At 34.4% G+C, this 26,855-nt stretch overlaps 3 protein-coding genes and 1 non-coding gene across 5 annotated transcripts; 2 read left to right on the top strand and 2 right to left on the bottom strand.

Annotated features, from left to right (window-relative positions):
- Positions 1–3,109: 3,109 nt before the first annotated feature.
- On the bottom strand, positions 3,110–6,898 carry LOC125209481 (receptor kinase-like protein Xa21). The gene is made up of 5 exons (XM_048109080.1): positions 6,810–6,898; positions 6,166–6,658; positions 5,865–6,086; positions 3,718–5,724; positions 3,110–3,625 (listed from the first exon to the last, which is right to left on the bottom strand). The coding sequence occupies exons 2-5, from the start codon at positions 6,626–6,628 to the stop codon at positions 3,285–3,287; spliced, it is 3,033 nt and encodes a 1,010-aa protein (XP_047965037.1). The 5' UTR covers positions 6,629–6,658; positions 6,810–6,898; the 3' UTR covers positions 3,110–3,284.
- A 1,573-nt stretch (positions 6,899–8,471) lies between these two features.
- Positions 8,472–11,725, bottom strand: LOC125209331 (RNA-binding protein P-like). Its single transcript, XM_048108933.1, is given in 4 exon segments — positions 8,472–8,734; positions 9,307–10,775; positions 10,777–10,968; positions 11,711–11,725. Coding segments are annotated over 4 exon segments (1,677 nt in total). The 3' UTR covers positions 8,472–8,733.
- TRNAV-CAC lies at positions 10,862–10,935 on the top strand. The gene has a single exon. It is a non-coding gene; the product is annotated as a tRNA-Val (tRNA).
- Positions 11,726–18,280: 6,555 nt separating the features above from the next.
- LOC125213529 (glucan endo-1,3-beta-glucosidase 6-like) lies at positions 18,281–21,535 on the top strand. 2 transcript variants are annotated; one of them, XM_048114126.1, is made up of 6 exons: positions 18,281–18,421; positions 18,492–18,583; positions 19,316–19,391; positions 19,808–19,867; positions 19,954–20,224; positions 20,315–21,535. In XM_048114126.1, the coding sequence occupies exons 2-6, from the start codon at positions 18,548–18,550 to the stop codon at positions 21,420–21,422; spliced, it is 1,551 nt and encodes a 516-aa protein (XP_047970083.1). In that variant the 5' UTR covers positions 18,281–18,421; positions 18,492–18,547; the 3' UTR covers positions 21,423–21,535. The 2 variants fall into 2 exon arrangements, with proteins under 2 accessions (XP_047970083.1, XP_047970084.1); XM_048114127.1 differs by having other exon boundaries at positions 18,368–18,421; positions 18,517–18,583.
- The last annotated feature ends 5,320 nt before the right edge of the window (positions 21,536–26,855 follow it).

The raw sequence follows: 26,855 nt of genomic DNA, 5'->3' as shown, positions 1-26,855 counted from the left end.
TAATAATTAATAAACATTTCTCTAAATCTAATAAACAAAGCAACAAAAGAGGAAATGAGGAACATGAAAATATAATGATTTTTAAAATTAAGTTTGCATATTATTTTGTTGATTAAATATAATACATTTACTAGGGTTAAAGCAAGTACTATTAGTTTATTTTGATCATCTCCATGCATTTTGGTTAAATAATGGTATTTCATTTTCATCCCTTTAAAGCAAGTTTAATCAATTGAAACCAACCTTGTTTTTGGTTCCTTTAAGATTAATATAATAAGAAATGGGATATCTTGTTAAAGCAATAAATAATCTGATTAAGTCTATAATGGATAGAGAGAATTATTTATAATATTTAAATGTCCACCAAATTGCCCTTTTGCTTTTATATATAAGTCTCTATTTCTCCTCGCACGTACGCACGTGTGCACTAGCTAGGTAAAAAGAGGATTACTAAGGAATAGAAACTTCTTTGTGCACTTGCAATTGCAACATTCTTTTTTTATTTGCTTTTTTGGATACTAGAATTGAATGACATCCACAAAATCTAATTGCCTATTTGCCCCAATTGGAATGTACATTAGTAGTGTTTGTCACTGTTTCTTCACACTATTTTGTTTCGATTTAAAATGATGGTTTCAAGACTACTATGCTAAATCTTTTTCTCATAACGAATATTATTTGATTGACCCCATGAAGTATTGTTGTTATTAGGTGTATGAGTGTATCTGTTTTGCTAAGTGGACATCAATCAATGACCTCACTATGTTTCCTAAATCAATTAAAACGATCTATTATAAATAGAGTGTTTGTAACGAAATTGGAGCAACATGTTATTGCAAACTTAAACTGACATATTGGCCTTAGGTGGAAATTGGTCGTTTGTGATTAATGCCACATGGAAACCCATTATAGCAATTACCAATTTAATATTGCTTATTGTCAATTTATTTACTTTCTCATTATCCATTTTCCCAGCAGTTTCATAATGTTCATGTCGGCTATTTCTGATGTCGTTGTCACTAAAAATATGCAGCAATTGTTAATACTTCATCCGTCCACCAATAATCCGATTGATAGACGACACAGTTTTTAATGGGAAACTGGTATGTATGAAAATAAATATATAAAGTTTGTAAAGTAGGAAAAACAAAAAAAATATTAATTAAGTAGAAGAAATAAAGATAAAAAAAAGTGGACGATAATTTGGAGATGACTCTTCATTTCGCTGGACGGACGGAAATGGAAAGATGAGACAATTTTTTGTAAACGGACGAAAATGAAAAGATAAAACGAAGTAGTAATTTGGAACCTCCAGTATCATAATCATGTGTCCGCCACTGAACATGTATATTTTAGAGTGGCGGATCAAGGATATAATTTTGTAGGGGTGGACTTATATATGCTATCTTTAAATCAAATGAATAAATAACTTAAAAGGTTAATTATATAGAGTTTCACGTAAGAACTCACATATGCATGCATGCATATAAATGGCTGCATACAAAAATAAAATACACTTTGAATTGCCCCTAAGTCTTGTGCACATTCGTTCAAGAAATTCAAATAATCAAAGCCTATTTATATAGTTTAATATTACACTTAATGGTTTGTCTACTGTAGAATAAGATAAGTTGATAAGATAATGGGAATTGTTTAATAATCTCATGGTGCTCATGGAATTTCATCATGGAGGGAAGGGGCCACTTGGGCCCCCCTCAAATTCTAGGCTACTTTTTTCTAATTTTACTTATTATATTTTTGGCAAAATATGATTAATTTTGTGCGTTTAATAATCATTTATTACAATCAAGGATTTGGAAAAAAAAATCAGTAATATTTCATGCTAGAATTCGATAAGCTAATTTAGCTTTCCAACACTAGATACTTTTGATCACATGTCAAAATTGAAATATCCTGTATTTTTTAAGAAGTCTCCATAATTCGAATCATACACTATATTAATCCTATATTTTTTACTTATAATAATCATCATGGGTTGAATAAATATCATCGGGCCTTGTTATAGGCTCTATTAGTTAGTCAATTGGTCCAACCCAAAATGCCAACATACAGTAAAATTACTTATTTCATCAATAATAATATGCATAGATTATATAGGTAAAATACAACATCATTTATTCTGCATATAAATATATTCTACACTTTATTAATTGTCAAATTTATACTATTCAAATGAGATTTCATATAACACAAAGTATATGCTAGATGTAGCATCGCATTGACCCATGTGTGTGATTTTAATCAAATAAAAAAAAGTCAAAGTGGAGATGGTTTTATAGACTCCTTTGCGCGGTTGCGCACCCTGGGCTCGGTCAGACCCGGCCAGATCAAATCCAATCCGATCCTAATCCTATACTACGGAGTATATTTTAATAACAAGTTTTATTCATCAAAATTAATAATTTTGATAAACAATCAGTTTTAAAATAATATATTTTCATCATAATAATACCGTCATAAGACTCACAACAATAGTATTTTTGTACAATGCTACTTTGACTCATAACAATTGCAACTCTTATAATATGGGTCATAAGTCGGATTTGGGTCGGATCCAGATGGTACAGGTAAACCTCATGCATCGTGGGGCCACGTGTACCCGAGCTTTTGTGGGGATTTTTAAAGTGGTTTTCCCACTAAGGGCGGCCAAAGAAGTGTGATGAAGAATTGAAGAGATTCATTGCCATATACACATGAAAATGCTCAAGTTTAGATTCTTCCCATGATTTTGGATGCAACTATACAAGGCGAAGAGTGTACATTCCCTAAAGGTTTTTTCCTTTTTAGATACGTCCTATTTATTGCACTTCTATCCCTCTTTCTTTGTTTGGAAATTCTGTATATAATATCTTTCATTTTCCTGTATTTTATTTTATCAATAAATATCTGATTTTAATGGGTTTTATTTGTTTCCACTCTAACATCCCCTAGCTTCAAATAGAAACCACATCTAAATTAAAGTAGCTATTTGACCTAAGTCAGCTATGATAAATGATCTATGTATAGGATGGGTATCAAAAATTGAAACTTAAGCACTTAACATTTTTCCTTTTTAGTTAATACGATTACAATTAAAATTTGCAAATAATTTCACTAAAAGAACTAAAAGCATATATAATTTGAATTAGAAATTTACATAACTGGAAACACAGAAATAAAATACTCCCTTCGTCCGCCATTAGGAGTCTCATTTCTTGGCAGCACGAGTTTTAGAAAATGTTAAGAAAAGTTGATGGAAAAAAGTTAATGAAATTACTTTGCTCTCACAATAAAAATCGACGTTTGATTTTCTGCAATTCTGTGTGTGCTTCTCTCATGTTGATTCTATCCCCAGCAGATTCTACACAGCATTTCAAAGCCAATTCAAATATGGCTGATACACATTGCACAATCTTGTAAATTTCTCCTTGAAAATCCTTCAATAAATTGACATCTATCACTTCATCAAGAGTGAATGGAAGTGAGAGTTCTATCCATCTCTTGAAGCTCAAATCACCTCCAAACATATCATCACTAGGCCTCTTTTTAGTAAAAGTTTCGATCAACATAACACCGTAGCTATACACGTCACACCTTGTCGAAACGAGCCCTTCTAAACCGTACTCTGAAACCAAACAAAAACACCATGAATCATCAAGCAAGTATTGCAACTTTGGAAACAAAATATAGTCATTATATAATTATGTACACATTCACCTGGAGCAATGTAACCTAATGTTGCTAGAGTTTCGGTTAGCACCATACTGTCTTCATTGCCTAGCAGCTTTGCTATCCCAAAGTCGCTCACGTGGGCGACCATGTCTTCATCTAAAAGCACGTTACTAGGCTTCAAGTCGCTGTGAACGATAGGCGTCGAATAGCCATGGTGAAGATACTCCAAAGCAGATGCAACATCGATCATTATATTCAATCTTTCTGTGAAGTTCAAGCAATGATTGTCGGAATGTAACCATTTCTCAAGGCTACCATTAGGCATATATTCAAGTACTATGGCTTTGAACTCGTCGTTGGAACAACAACTTATGACGCTGGTCAGACACCTGTGTCGAATGCCACCAAGTATCTCACATTCAACGCTGAATTTGGTTGAAATGCCTTCCAATTGCATATTGAACACCTTCACAGCGACAACCTTCCCACTGTTAAGAATCCCTTTGTAGACGGAGCAAGAACTCCCGGTGCCAAGCAAGTTCCTTTCACTGAACTGATCAGTTGCTTGCAGCAGTTCATAGTAAGAGATTCTTTCCGACATAATGGGTATGCCCACATCAACTTCTTCACTAGTCTCATCTTTCCTTTTGTATCTGACAAATATTATCAGAGCCAAAGAAACAATTGAAATGAAAGCCGCAACTCCAAAAGCAATAAATGTAGCTGGTTTCACCCTCTTCCACTTTGATTTGTGAGTAGTAGAAGCTGCAGGACAAATTCGGACATGGAACCTCGGATGTCCACACAATGCTGCATTGCCCTCAAAAGAATCCATAGTGAAGTTTCTGAAAGAACCACCACTAGGAATTTCTCCACTCAAGGTATTGAAAGAGACATTAAAATACTCGAGGTGTCGCAGTGCTTCCAAAGACTTTGGAATCGAACCGGAGAGATTGTTTTGTGACAAGTCAAGATCTGCCAAGTTTATCATGTGACCAATTGAAACTGGAATAGAACCTTCCAGTTTGTTATTGGCCAAAGACAGAACTCCCAATTCTTGCAATTCTCCAATAGTGATGGGAATAGAGCCTGACAACTTGTTCATTGATAGGTCTATATAGGCTGCTGCTCCTAAGTTACCTATCTCTTGAGGCAAAACCCCACTCAACGAATTTGAGAACATCACTAGAGCAATCACATCTTTTAATCCCCATAAGCTTGATGGTATGGTTGCATTCAACATGTTGGAGTTGAGAAAAATCTCTCTTAAAGAAGAGACATTTCCCAAACATGTAGGAATTGGATGTGAAAATTTATTGTGGCTAAGAAGTATAGAATAGAGATTGTATAAATCACATATAGCCTCTGGAATGGGGCCTTGCAACATGTTAGCTTGAAGATTTAAGCCTTGAAGCTTATGCAGATGTTTGATAGAGATGGGAATATTACCAGATAATTTATTGAGGAACAAACTCAATAACACCAAGCTGCTCAAATTGCCTATTTCAGCCGGAATGCTGCCACTGAATTGGCAGTGCGAAGCATAAAAGTACTGGAGGGAAAGAGATAAATTCCCTATAGAAGGTGGGATAACGCCATAGAGAGGATTATCCGAAATAGATAGACCAGTTAAAGACTTGCAGTTTGATAATGAAGTAATGAAGCTCAGTGGTGAAGAGGAGGGTTCATCTGTGAAATTGTTGCTGAAGAGGTGGAGTTGTTGAAGAAATCTCAAGTTGCCGATGACGGTAGGTATATGACCACTGAGTTTGTTTTCATAAAGTGAGATCAGTGTGAGTTGAGAGCAGTTAGATATAGAGTTGGGTATTGGTCCAGAGATGGAATTACTGCCAAGATAAAGTTCTTTAAGATTGGGAGAGGCATGGCATAAGTTGGTTGGAAGAACTCCAGACAGATCATTGAAAACTATTGAAATATTTTCAAGTGTTGAAATGTTAAAGAGCTCAGGTGGAATAGAACCAATCAAGTTGTTTAAGGATGATTGCAAGTCTTTCAATTGGTGAAGTTGGCCTAATTCGGAAGGAATAATCCCTGCAAAGCAGATGAAGAGCAATAATATAATAGATATAAATGAAAAACGATAATAGGATAAACTACTTCAAGGATGGCAACACTTACTCTAGCTATTTATAGACTCCAACTTTAATAAAACTGTAAGTTGGTATTGTTACCTGTGAAGTAGTTTTCGGAGAGGTCGAAGGTGGTTAGCATTGTAAGATTCCCGACATCCCTTGAAAGGCTTCCGGTGAATTTATTGCGCCATATATGTAAGTGTTGCAGTGAAGAAGACATATTCATGAAAATATTTAAAGGAAATGAACCCCAAATCTGATTTGATCCAACACCAAAATAAGCCAGGTTTTGGAGATTGCCAATCTCATGAGGTAGTGTACCTGTCATGTCAAGTAGTTATGACTCTTCAATGTTCAGACAAACCATACACTTAAAATGTCAATCAACACTACTCCATACCATTCAAACGATTACGACTTAGGTGTAAACCCTGAAGAGATGCTAAGTAGCCGATTTCCAGAGGTATCTGCCCACTGAAAGAGTTGGAAGAGAGATCCAACACCCCAAGTCGTGAACACTGGGATATATTTGTCGGAATCCCACCACTCAGTTCATTTTCAGAAAGATAAATCCCTGCAAGAAATGGAAGATTACTACACATGTCTGTCGGAAGACTTCCACTCAGTTCGTTGCTTGTCAAGGCCAATATTCCCAGCTTCGACATGTTGAATATCTTTGATGGTATTTCACCCAATAAATTATTTGCTTGAATCGACAGAGCTTGTAGATTTTGAAGCCTCCCCAACTCTTTTGGAAGTTCTCCACTCAAAGAATTAAAACTTAACTCAAGAACCTGCAGGTTTGTTAGGTTGGAGAGGGATTTTGGGATGGAACCGGTGAAGTTGTTGAGTCGGAGAATCATTAACTTCAAGCGATGAAGGAGAGACAGCTCCTGACAAAAGATATATAGATTAAATCAGGATATTAGGCTACTAAAAGTAGTGGATTCACTTATAAGATTCGATAAAACTGAGAAAACAGATAACACAACAAGGGAATGTTTCTGATAAGTCTCATTAGATGATGACAAGGATTTCTAACACCTGAGGGATGGCTCCACTGAAAAGATTGGAGGTGAGGTCGAGGGAGACGAGGAACGAGAGGTGTCCGAGCTGTGGTGGAATGGTGCCAGCTCATGACTTGTGCCTCTTTTCACCCTGAATTTGATACATATACCTTACAACTGTAATACTAAAAGGCCAGCATACTTCAATTCATCAAGGAAAAACCAAACCTTACATGAGGAAGAAGTCCAGTAAACCGACTCACACAGCCTTCACACGGTGACTGGCAATTCATTAAATCGATCACCAGAAATTCATCATACAGTACCAATTGCCATGAGAAGATTTTAAACCTTTTGCCCTCTATGAGATGAGTGAAAAATTGAAAATTATGCAAAACAGAAATGAGCTGAAAAATGCCCAAATCCAAGTCCCGAGCAGTAGTTATCACATACCTCGAACTACAGACCAAGAAGATGATATGAAAGCAAATGGAAGATACAAAAGAAAGAAGATATATAATTCCCCACAAAAAGAAATTGTTTTAAAAGCAAAGAAATGAATGGCTCGTGGATCTCTTAAGACTATCTGTAACAAATATCTCGAAGACAAAGCAAACAAAGAAGTAATCCGTCCCAGAGTATTGTAGTGTAGCTCAGCTGATTTGAAGCAAGAGTTAATTTGTAAACATATGCCATTAACACAGAAAAGAAATGAAAGCCCCAAAAGAGGGCAACGGTAAATAATCATCGAGCAAGGTCACTCAAAAACATGATATGTTGTTCAAAGTAGATCCAGTAGAAACTGTAAATGTGAAATTGCCTTAAGAAATTGAATGAAAAACTGCAAATGAAAGTTTGCAGATATGTTTGTCTATCATTGAATCCACATCTTGGAGTTTTAGTAACAGAAAAGTATTTTCCCAGGAAGACAATACTTGATGTCAAATAAATGTCCCCTGGCAAGATCCATATAAGAAATTCCAGGTAAAGAAACAATTGTAAAATAATCCTTCAAATATGTTCAAAGGTATTGAAAAGGTAAAACTTAATCAATGAAAATGCCTCAGGAGCTTCACTGTCACTGATTATGGACATACAGTTGCATAAATAAAGTAAGAGTTTTTAACAGCTGAAGTTATCTGTCATTAAAGCAACACTTCAAATAATTCTCGGTCCATAGACAAGATATATATAGAAAGTGCATAGAAAACGGAAACAAAATTATGTAACCATTGTAAAATATAACAAACCACTTTAAGAGCTACTAACTGAAGGGAAAAAAACCAACATTTCAATAAAGACAATCCTGAAACTTTCCATCTTTGGGCAGCCAGAGTTAGGATTGTTTCATAAAAGGTATACATGTTTAGAAGTGATTTGGAAGTTCAAAGATTATGAATTGGATGAAAGGTTGAGTAAAAAACGAGTAAAACAATGTATTCTCCCATAAACTAAATTGTGGTCATTAATCAGAGGGCTAAAATTATATTGAAGAAAGAATGGTCTTGAAAATACAAGGTGAAAGGGAATAGAGATCCAAAAACATTCTGCAACTAACTTTCTCGGAGCAACACAAAAATATGTAGAAGAAAACAAATGTAAGATAAAAGAAAAAAGAAAAAAAAAACTAAAATATGTAAGGATATACATCCACATATACTTACCAGAATTAAAAGAAACATATGAAATGAAACAATAGTGACAGAACAAACTTAAAGTTGAACACATATACTAGTAAACAAATCCATAAGAAATTATACAGTATGAAGAAATGCTGGACTGTAGCACACCAGGTTCTCCAAAAGGTTCATTAAATGGTAAAAATAAAAAGAGAAATGATAATAGGAGAAAATTAAAAGTTATAGCACAAAACTGATACCATATTCAATGAGTCAAACCCTGACCCAAAAAATGGTATAGAAATTTACCAACTTCTGTTTGTCCATCTACGCCATCATACATCTGCAAGAAAAGACCGAGGCAGGTTAAAGAAAACATAGTAATAACATAGCACGACAATATACAAGTGTAGATTGAACAAACTAAGTGAAATATTGTACTAAATGTGTGTTAATTTCCTAAAGATTTAGGCTTCAGCTATTCCCTAGGAAAGAAGTATGAACCATTCTGATTAGGCTTCAGCTATTCCCTAGGAAAGAAGTATGAACCATTCTGATAGATAGACGCACGATTTAAATCTAAAGTGATAGAAAGAAACAAGAAATTTACTATAAAAGTCATAACTATTCCACTCATATGCAAAAAAACATTGATACCAATTCTGTTTAAGGAGTTCTTCATATCTCATGTCCAAAATTTTACTAGTTTTCCTTCCAAACAGTAAACAAGTTATCACATCAAAGCAAAACAGTGCTAAAAGAAATTATTTTACAGCATGGATGATCACTCAAGCACGCAGGATATTATATGAATCAAGTATAACATGATGTATGCAGTATGGACCAAATGCACATGATATACCATAAACATTTACATGCCACCTTGATAAGATGAATAAAGAAGAAGAATCATACCATTGTTTTTGAGAGTAACTGCTTCCACCAGCCCCCGGAGTCTTAGGCAAGGTAGAAGAAGATTGTCCATTCTGCAAACCTGGATAAGCAAATTGCAATCCCTGAAGCATCGCCCCACTCGTCACACTATTGCCACCACCAGATACACCATAAGCGCCTAATCCCAGAACACTATTGCCACCACCAGACACACCATAGGCACCTAATCCCGGAACACTATTGCTACCACCAGATACACCGTATGCGCCTAATCCCGGCACACTATTGCCACTACTAGAAACGCCATAGGCACCTAATCCCGGCACACTATTGCCACCACTAGAAACTCCATAGGAACCTAATCCCGGAACACTATTTCCACCACCAGAAACACCATAGGCCCCTAACCCCAAGCCCTGACCACCCCCTAGCATCCCATAATACCCACCCAGGTTCGCATTACCAATCAATCCACCACCATACAAAGGATTCACAAGCCCCGCCTGCTGCCCCAGCAAAGCCATATTCTGCACCTGCTGAGCCGCCGCCACCGCAGCCAGCATCTGCGGCTGCACCGGCTGCAGAGCAGTCGTTATCGACGCTGCGCCACTAGCCACCTGACCCTTCCCCTCCGCCGCCTTCTTGCAATGCAGCTGACCCCCTTCGAAAAACTTAACTGGCTCCTCCAACACCTTCTTAGCCCCCTCCAGCGTCTTAAACACGAAAATCGCATAGCCTTTGAATCTCCCCGTCTCCGGATCCATCCCCTTCGGCCCGCTCTCAATTTCCCCAAATTTCTCAAAAAAAGCCAACAGCCTCTCCGGGCTCGCATTCAGCGGCACGTTACTCACATAAATCTTCCGCTGCGGGTAATCCGACGCGGAGAATTGCTTCTGCGAAACAATCCCGGCGGCGGCAGGGCCCGGTGGGCCCTCCGACGCCAGCTGGCACGAGGTCAAACGGTTCCCCACCTGAACCCTAGGGTTTTTCAACAATTTTTTCACGGATTCGAATGATTTGTAGGTGAGGAAAGCGTAACCCTTGCATTTTCCGGTTTCCCTATCAGCAACCACATTGAGATCCTCAATTTCGCCGTAAGCCCCAAAAATTGACTCGACTAACTCGCGGGTAGCGTCCCAGCCGAGGCCGTGGATGAAGATTTTGCGGTGGCCGATGTCCTGGTCGGCGGCGGCTTTGACGAGGGAGAAGATGTGTTCGTCGGAAGAGGAAAGCTCGATTACGAGAGAGATGAGCTGCTCCTTGGAGAAAGGTTCTAGTAGGGTTTGGATTTCGGTGCTGGGATCGGAAGGTGGGACTGAATCTGAATCAGAACCAGATTCAGAAACATGGACCACGGGTTTAGGGGGCTTGGATTTCTTCTGCTTCTTGATTTTTTTGTGGATTTTGGGAGTTGCAGGCGGCTCCTGATTTGAGGGTTTTCGTTTAGACTGCTTGGTTCTCGTCATTACTGCTATCGCGAATGAAACTGCTCGACAAAACCTTAGATATTTATAGACAACTCATTAGAAGGAAGTATTGGAATAAAGTTAATATTGTTATGATGAATACTAACACGGTCTGGGTGGTGTAGTCGGTTATCACGCTAGTCTCACACACTAGAGGTCCCCGGTTCGAACCCGGGCTCAGACATATATATCTTTTCTTACAATTTATGTTTTTGCTCTAGTCAATAATATTTATTCACCAAATCTGAAATCCTTTAAAACTTTTATAATATTTGTTAGTACTATATAAGATTTTTTTTTTTTTTGGTTTTTAGATTTTTTGTATTGGATTTTTATAGTAGTAGTATTTTTGCGATTTTAGATTTTGCAGATTGAAATTTATAATTTAGATTTCAAATTTTTCAGATTGGATCGAATTCAATAGAACTTTGAATTTTTAGATTGGATCTATCGACAAAAAATCTCATCTAAAATCCAGATGCTCAATCCTAAATCCTAATAGGGATGGATAACTTCTTATTTAGTCAAAAAAATTAAGAGACATGTTTCACCTGGATATCCAATCAATAGATTGTCATCCTAAGAAAGTCCTAGACTTTTCTTTTATTTATTACAGTTGTGCGTCACTATGAAATGGCAAAATTTTATTCTTTTACTCCTTTTTGTTTAACAACTAAGCATCGTCTTCTATTAAAAATATACTAAGTAACTAAATACAATCAAAAGATGATCCACAAAGTTTGTTTGTTTTTTATTTTCATTGCTGCTAAGCGCAGTCAAATAAAGATAACCTAGAATGGATAAAACATATGACAATCTAAAAGATAAGCTAGAATGGATAAAACATATGACAATCTAAAGTAAACGATGTTGTCTCATTACAATATTTGTTTAATTTTTAAGAATATTTTTCTACACATCGACAATACCATTGTTGCCTACGACAACTCCAATAGTACCAACAACAGTATCATTGTTGCATGGACATGAAATCTTATATCATTAGCAAATTTAGACGGTCAAGTTGATGCCTCCAGTTGGTGAATGTATGCAATTGACCGAGACGAAGCTAGTGGCCGAAGCCATCGAAGGCGGTCACAGTTCAATTGTAGAGTTAGGGGGGTCTGAAATCCAAATTGGAAATTTTAAAATTTCAATTTTATTATAATACAAAAAATTAATGCATATGTTTAAGCGTTAATTAATAGTGTTGTATATTTTGAGAAGAAACGACATTGTCGCACGAATTCAGACATTAGCTTCGCCTTTAAAGTGTGTTGCTGATGTACAAGTTCATGGTTGTGCATTAAAAGGATTTTGAAGATTGGATGATGAACTTTATAACACCTAAGATTTTGCCCAAATTCATCATCGATATCAGTTTAATCTTGATTGGAATCATCCCAATTCACACATTGTTTACGTCTAGCTGATTAAAATCCTAAAATGTTGTTCAAAATCAAAATGAACTTTAATGCTAATGCCTTTAAGTATTTAACTATAGCATTTAAGTTACTATTAATTAATCATGAAAAAGTCACTTTGACCAATAAATTTAATGATATCATTTTTAATAAGTCACTCACCCCGTTCCATAATAATTGTCACTCTTATAGTGAGTACGAGTTTTAAGAAATATAAAGAAAAGTTAGTGAAATGTTGGTTTTATAATAAAATATGAGTGAAGTGAGTTAGTGGAATGTGAGATCTACTTACCATTTATGATAAAAGTGAAGTGTGACAATTATTATGGGACGAATTGAAATAGCAAAGAATGACAATTATTGTGAGACGGAGCGAGTACTTGAAAAAAAAAAATCCTAAAATTACCACGTTTTGTACTCCAGATTCTTTAAAAATAAATTGTGGGCGCCCATAAGCTGATAAAGTGATACCACGTTTTGTTGCTTTTGCCACAAATAAATTCAGCTGGTGACATATTTGTCCTTAATATTTACACCACTTTTACTGTCATTTTCCAAATTATGATGGGATAAAAACTGACCTTTCTTTCATTTCCTTACATAATAATCATGTGTTAATATTTCGCTTTCAAAATCTTCACACGGGATTGTGCTATGTTGATTATGTATAAGTTATTAATTCAAGTAAAGTATATGTAAAACACACAATTTCATACTACAACCCAACTTATAACAGCACCAACTACATGAATTTAGTAAAAAAAAATCTTTTATTATAAGTACTATCATCTAAAAATAAGGTTCAATATGCTCCTATACAAGTAGGTCGACATAACTCATCAATTTTATGATGTGAACCACAAATAAATTTATACTATCAATTTTACTTCTCCGTCCAGTATCAATAATCTTGATAATCGATAACATACGTTTTAATATTAAATTAATAAAAATAAACAGAGTAATACTAATGAAAAATGATTTCAATAAATTAACTAAAAATAGAAAATGAATAATTAAAATAAATGACTGAAAAAACTAAGACTCTTGATTTTGTATTAGGAGTACTTCAAATTTATAAGGTATTAAGGAAACGAAACTCTTGTATTCCGGAAGGAAAAGTCGTTAGTATCGAAAGACAAAGACGGTGCAGCACGCTACGAAAGGCACATTGATTACGCTAGTGGGATGTATACTGTTGGCCAAAAAAATCAGGGGCAAACTCATAAATACTCTAAAATATCTATGGTCGAAAACCAACAGGCATGAAAAACGTTGTGCTATCTATCTACAACTTTATCTCAAAAACACTATAAAAACCCACACATAAAAACCACAATTTCATCATCATTGTAAAACAAAATATCTCAAATTGTAAGGAACAAATTTCTTTCTAGTGTTTGCTTTTGCTTGTTGAAATGTCGGATATAGCTATGTTAGTTGCAGAAGAATATGAGAGGAGAGTCAAGAATTCAAAAGAGAAAGGTGAAGAAATTGAGCTGCTGTCTTGTGTGGGAGTTTTCATAGACAAATTCAACGGCTCCTCTTCTTGGATGAGAGAGAAATTGAGGTTGGAGAGAGAGAAAGTGGTGAAGATTTTGGAGCCCAAATCACAGATCACTCTTGCTGCTACTACTGGTCTTTTTTCTGCTTGATCATAAGTATTGTTTTTTGCTAAGTATTGTATATTTTGCTGTTTTAATTTGGTGTAACTTTGTCACTAATCATAGGACTTATGCTTGTACTAATGCTATATTATTTCTTTCTTTTTTATGAGAAAATTATTAATATAGATAAGTATTGATGAAATGGAAGGGAATCTATTTAAGTACTAATATATCATAACCATTGAGAAAAAAGGGAGAATGAGCACTCCCAATGGTGCCGGCTAAAAGTCGGCGTTTTTTTGCTGTCTATCGTCGGATTATCGCCTACCAATGGGAGAGGTTGGCGATAATTCGGCGATTTTTCCTCCCGTTTTATCGCCAACCGGCGAAAAATCGCCGGATTATCGCCGAATTATCGCCGACCACCGTGGGCGATAATTCGGCAATAAATATATTTTTTTTTTTTTTTTAATTTCCCCCCTATAAATACACACCTTCTCTTCATTCTCTCCCCATCCTCATCCCTTTTCTCTCTTCATTCTCTCCTCATCCTCATCCCTTTTCTCTCTTCATTTATTTTCTCTCTCCCCATCTATATTTAATGAATATGATCGAAGCACTACAAACACGATATGATCGAAGAATTGTGGGCAAATAGAAACCGCGCCCACTGGCCACCGCCCTTGAATTTTTTTACTTTGAATTTTTTTTTCCATTCCTGTACTATTTTTTTTTATTAATTTTCGTCGTTGTATTGTTTACCCGTGTTTAATACAACGAACTTTATTACTATTATTTGTTTTGTCTTATAAATTAAATTAGCTAGCTTTATTATATAAAAAAATAAAGCAATTAAATTAGTGATGATGTAAAATGAAATGTTGAGTTAGGGAGAAATAAGGGAGAAACCATTGGAGCAGTTGGCTAAAAGTTGGCTAAAAACTAGGGATAAATTATGGTGCTGATGTAGCGCTGATGTGACAGGAATTAGGGAGAAATAAAGGAGGTTTTAGGGAAACTGTTGGGAATGCTAGCTTTAACTTTAATTAATTAACATACAATATTCAAATCCATCCTTTTATTTTTACTCAAGGAGAGTCTTCTTTATTGTGAAATAATGTAATGCCAGACCCTTGGCAGAATATGGCTATCGATTTATTTATTTTAATTACTGTCATTGTATCACTCAATGACTCAACGTCCATATATAATTACTATTAATATTATTGTGATTTGGGATGCTGGTTGATCTAGGAATTGATAATGTAACTACAATATTATGAGTGTCATTTGGAATGTATCTAGGAATTTATAATAGTTGGGTAGGAACAAACGAGATAATTAACTAATATCTAAATAATTTTATTCTCTCCGACCATAAAAAATAGTCCGAGTTTTCTATTTCAGGATATCCACAAAAATAATCGCATTCAAAAATGGAAAGTTGCTTTCAAATTATTAACACTATTTCATCTATTTATTTTCTCTTTTTCACTTACTTTACCCACTTTAATAAAATTAGTAAAAGTTAAAAATATATTCTAACTATTAATCTTTTAAGATATACTATAGCACTATTTAAACCTTACTCATCAAAATAAAATTAATAACCAATAGCAAATGTAATTACTATGTTCACTTAAATTAGGATAAAAATGATTTTATAAATAAGAGGAAAAAAAACAGGGAATATACCAATTATTGGTTAGCAATACCAAGTTAAAAATAATACTCGTATTCGGCTTATAGAAAAAGTAAAAGATCATCAATATTAATGCTGAAATTTATACAAAAGTTTTCGTTCAACTTCAATTGCTTCTATTTTGAACACTTAGATTTAATACCTGAACTTATATTATAATCCCAAAATATATGTGAAAACTGAAAATAAACTGGGCTTTCAATTAACTAGTGTTAGCCCACGCGCTATATGCGACATAAAATATTTTTATTTTATTAATTAGACATAGTGAATAATTCAAATAAAATAAAAAATTACATTATTACATAAGATTAAAAATATAATATAATACGTTATAGTCACAATATGTTACTCCACTTATAAATATAAAATTAAATACGTTGTGAATTAAATCAACATGGAAATATTTGTTAACTACAATATATATTCGTCTTTACAACAAAGAAAATTACTATCCTTAACACATACACTTTAATATTAAAATACTACCATTATTTAATTAATATAAATATTTAATATACAACTAAAAAATATAATTAGGACAATGATATTGCCATAACAGATAAAATAATGAACAACAAAACAAATAAAAAACACACATATATAACATTTAAACAATAAAATAAAAGTTAGTAAGTCATGAAAAATAGAGAAAAGAGATATAGTAAAACACAAACCACATCTACCGCCGACTCCTCTTCAGCCTTATTTTTCTCCTTAATCTCTAAATTGATGATTTGTGTTGTATGTATATGCGCAAATACAAATGTGATATGTTATGGTTTTTGTCTTCTATGCATCCTTTTGCCATTTCGTTGACTTTAGGTGTTTTTCTTTGCATAAACGTTATGGAAGGGACGAAGTTGACGACGAATGTGTAACAAATGTGATTTCTTTATTTGTAACAAAACAAAATATTGTTTAAAAGTGTTAATATTGTAGCCTAGACGGAAAAATAAAAAAAATTAACATGAAGAAAATACTTGAATATGAACTAATATCACTAAAATAGAACTAATATCACTAAAATTGAATGATCTTCAAAATAGGATTTAAAAGTGTTATTTGCCTTTTACCATCTTTTGCACAACTCTCTCTCCAGTACCTTTGATTCACATCTTCGGCTCTTCGCTCTTTCACTCTCTCACATGACACCTACTCCGTCTCATTTACAGTTTTCACAATGATAGAACATATATTTATAAACAAAGATCACCAACATTTTCTAAAACCTTTCAAATGCAACTATACATAACAAAAATAAAAGAACATTTATCTAGCTAATAAATAGTAATTTAAACAAAAATTAATATATGATATAAATAAAAAAAGTTACTAAATCATTCGTATAATCATATTCAATTCATACTCTAAATTGCTTAATTTGGCAGTTTAAAAAACGTCAAAGATATGGATTATAGTATAGAGCCATTCACTAAATTGTGAGCAAATAATTGAAATTATTTTTTTAATATGTATTTGAAAATGATGCATAATTACCACACTCTAGTAGGGGGTTACATCATTTGGTCCAATTCCAAAAAAAAAATTGTTTTACTACCAAATGAAATGAATTAATTAAAGTAATCAATGGGAATAATCATTATAACAGCTACATTAAAAATTTCCACAACAAAATTTATTTTTAATTATTGCATTTACATCCCTTATACAAAATAGTTATTCAAAACCTCCTAAATCACAATATATCATTCAACATATTTTTTTCTTAAATATGATACCAAAACGAAATATCTCAACTATGGAAAATGAATGGAGTATTTATTAGATACGTCACGTTTCATAAAGTTTTGTTTAATTTTAAATAATACTAGTATACTACTAACTCTAGAAGGAAAATTGCATTAAATGTAGTGAATGACATAACTGAATAGGCATGAAACAGGTAGGATTCCATGTAGGATATGAATACTTGGTCCCACTTTACAGCCACACATGAACTCTATCTTCATTTACCTTTTTTCCTTTTCTCCTCTATAAAAGTTACTAGTAGATTTAATAGAAAAAAAAGAATCAAAACCAAAAAGCAAGTGCATCTTGAAAGTTTTTTTTATTAATGGTAAAGAAAATATCTCAATCAATAGGACATTTCAATCACATCTTCTATTTGTTATAAAATCCTTAAACTAATTAATTAAATATATAAAATCAAATAAATATCCACATAAAAAGACAAATCAAGTTAAAAGACATAACAAAATCGAGTAAGCTAAAAGTTTTGCAATTTACACCTCATACTTTATTGTTAGTTAGTCTCTCAGATCAATATTTCAACCGTCACAATTTCATTTGCGGTAGATTTTATTCTAAAAAAAATGAAACGTTCAGTACTAGATGATAATTAACTAAACGATAAAATTTTTTCCACTAAACACTTGATCCTTTACCCTAATCTTAAATTCTTAATCAACCAAATATCATTTGCGGCAGATTTTATTCTAAAAAAGTAAACGATCAATACTTAGATGATAATTAACTAAACGATAAAAATTTTTCCAGTAAACACTTGATCATTTACTCTAACCTTAAATTCTTAATCAACCAAATAAAATAATAGTGACATACTTTCCTAATTAACTATAATCATAAAAAAAATTAACTCTCTATTTAATTTTCTATCTAAAATTTTTTGAGAGTTAAAATTTTGATAATTGGAGTTAATACAATTAAAAAACTGATTAGATGTTTACATGAAAAAATTACGATGTTGATGTTCGCAAAATTTCGACATAAATTTTGTCTGATGAAGATCTTTTAATGATCTGGAAAATAAAAATTCTACTTTATCGATTTCATATAACTTTGACAGCAAAAGTTCCACTTCACAGTCTCTGGTCCCTATGCCCTCTCCCTCTCACTCTTCTCTCTCTACCTCTGTCTCTGCTCCGCAACTTAAAATCAGCCATAGATAAGCAGGTTTCAACTTCCTCACCTGTTTTGAAATTCACTTCAACTTTTTAGTTTCAAGATCTAATTTTTATCTCAGTTACTTATTTTGTTCACTTCAAAAGAGAGCTCAAAGTAGAGATCTATCTACTGGATATGTTTCGCCTTCTGTTCTTCTTCTTTGTCATCTTGGTAATCTCTCTCTCCCTCTCTTTCTCTCTCTCTAGCTTGTTCTATGCAAATTTTGTTGGTGGGCAAGTGAAAGATGCTTCCTTTTCTTGAATTGTTCTCACAAATTTTGAATGACCAAATTCATCACTCAAAGATCGTATTGTTATCTCATTTTTTATAGGTGGTGTTTTTCTTGAGTTGATTTTAGGGGTAAATGTAGCTGGAAATAGCAATTGGGTTAACTCAGGCAAAGAAAGGATACAGCTTTCTTTTTTGTATGTTGATAATAGCATTTACCCTTTTTTGGTAGAAGGAAGTGTGAGCTGAAGAACTGAGCTTTTTTGGTTGAAATGTTCATATTAGGAATTGGATTTATGGCAGAGTATTCAGTTGTACTAATTGGGAAAAATTGGGACAAGCTTTAGCTTTAGGCTCTAAAAAAGAAAGGAAACACTTTTGGTTTTATTGCAACTATGCTATTTAGAAATGCAAGAACAAATTATGCTGTAATGAAGGTAGTATGTTAGTGTTCATGCCATTTCTTAGTTGTGAGTTTCAAATCATTTGTTACATTCTTCAAGATTTCCATTTGAGATATTTGCAGGGAGTATAATTGTGTAGCTGATAAGGCTAATTTTTGTTTTCTAGTTTCTGGTTGTGATTCTAAAATTTCCATTTTTAGTTGCAAATTTGAGCTTTTAATTGGTGATGAATTCCAGAATCTGATGCTTGCTACTGTGATTCCTGTCTCAGCTGTTAGGGTTAGGGTTAGGGTCGAATGGAGCAAATACTCAAAGGATTTTGACTCCAGAATCTGCTGCTCATACAGGTATAGCTTGCTTTTCTGTGCTGCCTATTGCTCCACGTAATCGAGCTTGAATACTTGGCCTTGTGTCAAGATCATCGGGCACAAACCCGATTCTGTTTTTGATACTAGTTGTTCAGTTTCATGGACAGCTTTATATGTAGGGAAAAGAAAAGCATTGTTATGATTCTGTTTTCGTTGCTGTGGAACGTGCTAGGCTAACTATATGTCTGTCTAAAGAGTCTCGTGGTTTGTTGAGTTCGGTTCTGATTCACCACCATCACATTCAACTCTTAATAAACTCGTTCGATCACCACATAAGCGAGACGACACTGCCCTTTTGTTATCTATCAGTTGTCGTTATCGTGAGATATCGAAAGTACAATTTGGAGCCAATTTGGATGCTTATAACTAAACACAATTGTCGCGTTATTTTGCAGATGATGGGGACGTATCGTCTAAGCCAGTCAAAATGAGTACCGTAAGGCACGACGTTGCAGGTATTTTTACACTTGTTTCATATGTCATATGGATCTTTATCTAGCGTGGTTTATATAGTGTGTTGACGTGTGTCGTTGTTGCTCAGTGGGAGGGATCGGTGCGAACTGGGGCTCACAAGCATCGCACAAGATAAAACCCGACTTAGTCGTGAGGATGCTAAGGGAGAACGGGATTCAAAAGGTAAAGCTCTTCGATTCTGATTACGACACGCTACGAGCCTTGGGAAAGTCCGGGATTCAGGTCATGGTTGGCATTCCGAATGACATGCTTGCGAATTTCGCCAGTAGCTCGAAGGCTGCTCAGAAATGGGTAGCGGAGAACGTCACCCATCATATCTCCAACAACGTCATGATCAGGTCGGTCGCTCTGTTCAACGTATTCGTGTCTTTTTTTTTCCGAGCCTGGCTATGGATTGATGACACGAGCGGTGGTGGTGGTGGTAACAGGTATGTGGCCGTTGGGAATGAACCTTTCTTGGAGACGTACAACGGTTCCTTTCTCAAAACGACGTACCCGGCTCTCAAAAACATCCAAGACGCCCTCACGAAGGCCGGCCTCCACGACCAAGTAAAGATCACCTGCCCAAACAACGCTGATGTCTACTCGAGCGACAGTGGCTTGCCATCAGGAGGGGACTTCCGAGCCGATATCCGCGACTACATGGTGCAGATCGTGAAGCTGCTCAACGACAACGGAGCCCCATTCACCGTCAACATATACCCGTTCATAAGCCTCTACGTTGAGCCCACGTTCCCCGTCGAATATGCGTTCTTCGACGGGGACGCGACGCCACTCACCGACCAGGGGATGACCTACACCAACATGTTCGACGCCAACCACGACACGCTCGTATGGGCGCTGCAGAAGAACGGCTTTCCCAACATGCCTATCATACTCGGCGAGATCGGCTGGCCCACAGACGGCGACCGGAACGCCAACCTACAATACGCACAACGATTCAACCAAGGCTTCATGACTCGTATGTCGGCCGGGAAAGGAACCCCGATGAGGCCCGGCCCGATCGACGCTTACCTCTTCAGCTTGATCGACGAGGACTTGAAGAGCATTCAGCCGGGAAACTTCGAGCGCCACTGGGGGATCCTCCGATACGACGGGCAGCCCAAGTACCCTCTTAACCTCGGGACCACAAACTCGGCCACTCTCATCCCGGTGAGAAACGTGACCTACTTGGATACGAAATGGTGCATCATGAAGCCGAATGTGAGGCTTGACGATCCTAAGGTGGCGGGGAGCGTGAGCTACGCGTGCAGCCTAGGCGACTGCACGAGCCTCGGATACCAGACGTCGTGTGGGAGCCTGGATGCACGGGCGAATATATCGTACGCCTTCAACAGCTATTACCAGATATACAATCAGATGGATGAGGCTTGCGACTTCAACGGGCTGGCAACGGTGACGAGGGCCGATCCCACGATCGGAAACTGCAGGTTTAATGTGATGATCAAGCCATACTATGGTGGTGCAGCTACACTTGCAGGATCTTTCATCAAAACAGTGTTGGTTGTGACCCTTGGTTTCTTGAATGGTTTGTGAGTTTTGAGCAAGAATTTGTCTTCATTTTAATTTTTGGTTAATGTAGAGGAAAACTGGAATTATTCTAGCATTGATTCAATTATCAATCACGTTCTTAACTTTATTTCATTTAAGCTTGATCATATTCACTTTTTTTGTTATTTTATTTTATTTTTGAAGTATTAAAATAAAATTAAGCAGGTCAAGCAGCATATTGCGACGTCCAGTGTCAAATCAATTATAATCGTAGAAATTGCTTGCCTTTTCTCCTTCTTACAATAATTACGATTGATTGAATATGAATATATCATGTGACAATATGTCCGAGCCACTGAATTTTCATAAAAGAACTGTGCTCCCTCTGTTCCACACTAGTAAGTAATTAACTTAAAATTTGATATTTTGTGCGCCATAGGAGGTGACATAGTCGCTATCTCGTTAAATAATTCATATTTTCAAAAGTCCATGGTTCGAAAATAAATGAATTTAGGATTACATACTTTTAATGAAATGACTAAGGCACTCGAGTTTGTGAAGAGTGGAAAAGCATGAAGAACCATTAAAATGTGATGATCATTTAAAATCAACAAAAAATTGTGGTATCACCGCCCCAAACTAACAAAATATTTCAATTATTGTATGTGTGGGGCTATTGGATTGTGGTGGAAAGACCATAGATGTCATAGACATCATAGGATTTGGGATAAGAATAAATATTAAAAATTACTTTCTAATTTGACTATTGAATTATTGAATGTTGAAACTTTTATAATATTGAACTTTATTTTATCGTAATTTTTCTCGATTTTTGTATTTGGACTAATGCTTTCTGTATGATGTATTGTTTTATTGGCTACAACTTCCTCGTAGCATGTAAAAGCACCTCAAACTTACTTGAACTCTTAAGGATCACGTATCTCTCGATTCTTCGACGATGACCCCACAATTGTTGTCTACTCCTCGTGAATATCATGATTGGGTTAATATTGGGATGGTTTCAAAACTAGAGAAACATGATCAAACTGATTAATGAAATTTTACGATAACACTCATGGCCGACGGTGAAATCGGGTCTTGTTCACCCCTCGTGCGCACTCCATTTGCTGAAGTCCCGATAGTCAAATAATTATTAATTAATCCAATGTAAATCCATAAGCGAGGCAATAATTAACATTAATTAATCCAATGTAAATCTATAGCGCGGCAACTGCGCGTAAATTGATAGATTAATCCAACGGTATTACGCGTGCGAGCGATCTACCGTTCCCCCAAATCGTGCGGCTACGATGCAAAGCCCCAATTTCATCCTTCCCAATCTAAACCGCCCCTTCCATCGCCACAATCGACGCTCATCCTCTCCTTTAAATTCACTCATTTTCGCCTCTGCATTCACACACACAAAACACACACACACACACTAAAACGCAGCAAAATGTATTCGACAGGGGCGAGCTACGCGGCGTTGCACGTGGCGCAGAAGCGGCAGAAGGAGAAATTAGCGAGGAAAATGGAGAAAGGTGGGGAGAGAGTGAGTGTGGAAAAGCAGGCATCAGATGGGAAGGCTGCTGCACAAATTTGCAGCGCGAAGGGCAAAATTCACCCTGCGCCTTCCTTGATTTGATTTTGAATGTAAGTGGAATTGAGTTTGTGCTGAACAAAACCATCCACGATTAGGGTTTATCTTTTTCATTAGCGTCTAGTTATGTCATGCTTCTCCTCATATTGTAATTGTAATTCTAGCCAATGTTGAAGGGAAACTATATTACTACATATTATTTCTTTTTCATTTTATTTTCTGGTTCAAGTTTTTAATACTTTTATACAGTAGGTGATTTGTATTCTGATGGAATAATGCATATAAATACGTAAATTATGCAAGTAGAATTTTAAGATGGAGTAGTAAAAACAGTAGTATTTGAGATTTTTAAGATTTAATAACTTTAAAATTTGAGTATTCTCCATTACTTTTTACTCCAGTTTTTAGGAGTATAATCATTAAAAGGAAAGGTAAATACTCCATAATTTAAATTTTATATTAATATTTTTGCCAAAAAAAATGTTCATATGCATTAAAGGGAAAATTGCCAGAACAATTGTGAATTTCAACTAAATTCTGTTCCCTCTCACCACTTTGAATCAATTGATAAAATTATGAATTTTATATTTGTTTAATTTTGCTCATTTTATCTGATTTGTATGAAATTATACATTCCAATTTAACTTGCGGATATCCTAATTGGGAGACTACAACTCATCTGCGTCGTTTATCATAGATGTGTATGTGTCACGTTAACAACATATAATAATATACGGAGTACTAACTACAATGCAATGTAATATTTCATCATGGAAAAATTGAGAAAGCTTAAAAGTTCATTGTTTAAACAATCGATTTTTAAAGTTTGGGAAAGGTAAAATTTAACCCTGTCTTAAAAGATAAATATGAATTGGGTCTTGTTAGAGTGAGATTTTTGGGCATAATTGAAAAATGAGATGCAATCTCAGCTACTAATTTCTTCTACATTCAAATCTTCAAATCTTCGTATTAAAATGTCAAAACAAAAATAACACTTATAATTTACATATCAATTCCGAGAATATCGAATGTCAACAACTCGTATTAAAATGTCAACAACTAACAAATAACACTTATAATTCACATATCAATACCGAGAATATCGAATGTCAACAACTCGTATTAAAATGTCAACAACTAAAAAATAACACTTATAATTCACATATCAATATCGAGAATATCGAATGTCAACAACTCGTATTAAAATGTCAACAACTAACAAATAACACTTATAATTTACATATCAATACCGAGAATATCAAATGTCAACAACTCATATTAAAATGTCAACAACTAAAAAATAATACTTATAATTAATGTCAACTACGATGTCAACTACGATGTCAACAACAAACTTTATTTATGTCAACTATTATGTCAACAATAACATTTCACAAATAATTAATGTCAACGACAAATATTTTCATGTCAACGACGTATATTATTTATGTCAACAATAACGTTTTACATATAATTCATGTCAACAACAATGTTTTACATATAATTTATGTCAACAAAAATTTTCATAAAATTTATGCCAACGACTTATATAATTCATGTCAATAACAAAAGTTATTATGTCAACGAGCTATATAATTCATGTCAAAAATAAACATTTTCATGTCAACAACTTATATAATTTATGTCAACAATAATATTTTAGGCAATATCACAAACACCTTATCTACACAACTCAAAAATTCCAGCAACACAATCGAATTAAAAACTACATCCATATATTTCACATACCAATACCGAGAATATCGAATGTCAACAACTAAAAAATAACACTTATAATTTACATATCATCAATACCGAGAATATCGAATGTCAACAACTCATATTAAAATGTCAACAACTACAAAATAACACTTATAATTCACATATCAATACCGAGAATATAAAATGTCAACAACTCGTATTAAAATGTCAACAACTAAAAAATAACACTTATAATTCACACATCAATAGTCAGAATATCAAAATGTCAACAACAAACTTTATTTATGTCAACTATTATGTCAACAATAACATTTTACAAATAATTAATGTCAACAACAAATATTTTCATGTCAACGACGTATATTATTTATGTCAATAACAACGTTTTACATATAACATGTCAACAATAATGTTTTACATATAATTTATGTCAACAACATTTTTCATAAAATTTATGCCAACGTCCTATAAAATTCATGTCAACAACAAACGTTATTATGTCAACGAGCTATATAATTCATGTAAAAAATAAACATTTTCATCAATTTAGTCAGTTGCAACTTCAAAACTGCTGCATCTACAGATATAGTGTCTTACAAGATCCCAGACTTTCCATCGTTTGTGGAAGCAACAAAATCTATTCTAGCATCAACAACAAAATCTATTCTAACAAAATCTATTCCAACAAAATTAGAGGAATATCTCAGTCGATTTTCAGTCAGATGCTAGTGAGTACTATTGTTCCAAAATTTCACAAACACAGATACAAGAAGTCATTCCAAAAGTTCCATCCAATAATTCGGTAACTACAAGTGAACAAAGATTCTAATGAATCAAACACCACATTAATCTGCATTTGTTAGAGCAAGGCAACATTTTCAAAATTGCAGTATACATAAGTAAAACAAACAATTGCAACGCATTTCCACATCAATCTGAAAAATCCAAAGCATCACACAAACAATTCGATTCATCTCCAACAAACTATCTTCCAATTCATGTTTCAACATCATTGAAGCAAGCCACATTATCATAATAAATGAATACAAGTTCTTTTCTAATTTAGGTCGAACCAACTAAATACTTTATAATTAATTTGTCGTAATCAGCTTTTGGTCTCACTTTTAATATTGGTTTAAATGCGTGGCTATCATTTTGAACCAAGAACCAAACTTGGGCCTCCATTGATTGGCTCTTCTTTTGAGTTTAACTTTGCATCAAGTTAGGTTATGTCAACCCCAAATAAGTATAATTAATTTTAAAATATCACCTTATGGTATACATTGATAATACCCATTTGTGGTTACTCCTCTTTCATTTTTCATTTTAGGCAGTAAATTTTAGATTAATTTTTTAGTGTAATTAAATTAAAATTTTAAGTGTAATGAGACATCACTTAATAAAGGAGCTCTTAACTTAAACTAACATATTAATTAAATGAATTAATTCTAAATTAAACCATAAATAATATAAGGAGTTTGTGACGAACCGAAAAGTAACAGTACAAGTAACATAGGACGGAGGGAGTACATAATGTAATGTATTATGCACCAACAATTTAAAGTAGGAAATAAAATATGATTTGAATTAGACAATTCATGTTCTAATGACCACAAATGGATAGCATTTACTATGAGATAATTTGGTGGGAGATAAGTAGAGACTCGATAAATATTATGACCTTTTAAAAACTAACTGGCTTTGGCAGACCACTCATAAACATAATTAACATAAACAAAAAAAAAAGAGAATGCTTTATATCTTTATTCAAATAATATTGGTGCATGGAAGCAAAATGCATCCTTTTTTTCGTTTAAATTAAGATAAGATGTTAGCTATTCTCAACTAAATGACATTGATTTCTGACCAAATTCGAAAAACAACATTATAATTAAGGGTAACATTTACCAGGCAACATGCACCTAATTTGTGTTCCAAAAATACAAATAAAATCTATTAAACTAGCTATAACGGAAAATACCATTTTTAACACATTCTTTCGGCGGTTCCCCATGCAAATTAAGATGAATTACTAAATTTATTTACTTTGAACCAAGATTTAATTATTAGGCAAGTGATCAATGCATGGGAGTACTGACCAATGCATTATGCCTAATCACATTTCAATGTATAACTAGAGACTAATCAAAAAATGA

Source organism: Salvia hispanica, chromosome 3 (assembly GCF_023119035.1).
Source record: "Salvia hispanica cultivar TCC Black 2014 chromosome 3, UniMelb_Shisp_WGS_1.0, whole genome shotgun sequence".
In the NCBI taxonomy this organism is placed as follows: Eukaryota; Viridiplantae; Streptophyta; class Magnoliopsida; order Lamiales; family Lamiaceae; genus Salvia; species Salvia hispanica.
Note: the sequence above shows the minus strand (reverse complement) of the source record. Positions and strands in the feature narration are given on the sequence as shown.

Excerpts from the sequence above, each read along its gene's own strand:
- LOC125209481 (XM_048109080.1), bottom strand. The coding sequence starts at position 6,628 with ATGATTCTCCGACTCAACAACTTCACCGGTTCCATCCCAAAATCCCTC. Across the intron at positions 5,725-5,864 it reads CTCCGAAAACTACTTCACAG|GGATTATTCCTTCCGAATTA; the intron begins GTAACAATACCA and ends TCTGCTTTGCAG. Across the intron at positions 3,626-3,717 it reads ATTAGGTTACATTGCTCCAG|AGTACGGTTTAGAAGGGCTC; the intron begins GTGAATGTGTAC and ends GTTTGGTTTCAG.
- LOC125213529 (XM_048114126.1), top strand. The coding sequence starts at position 18,548 with ATGTTTCGCCTTCTGTTCTTCTTCTTTGTCATCTTG. Across the intron at positions 18,584-19,315 it reads TCTTCTTCTTTGTCATCTTG|CTGTTAGGGTTAGGGTTAGG; the intron begins GTAATCTCTCTC and ends TTCCTGTCTCAG. Across the intron at positions 20,225-20,314 it reads TCCAACAACGTCATGATCAG|GTATGTGGCCGTTGGGAATG; the intron begins GTCGGTCGCTCT and ends TGGTGGTAACAG.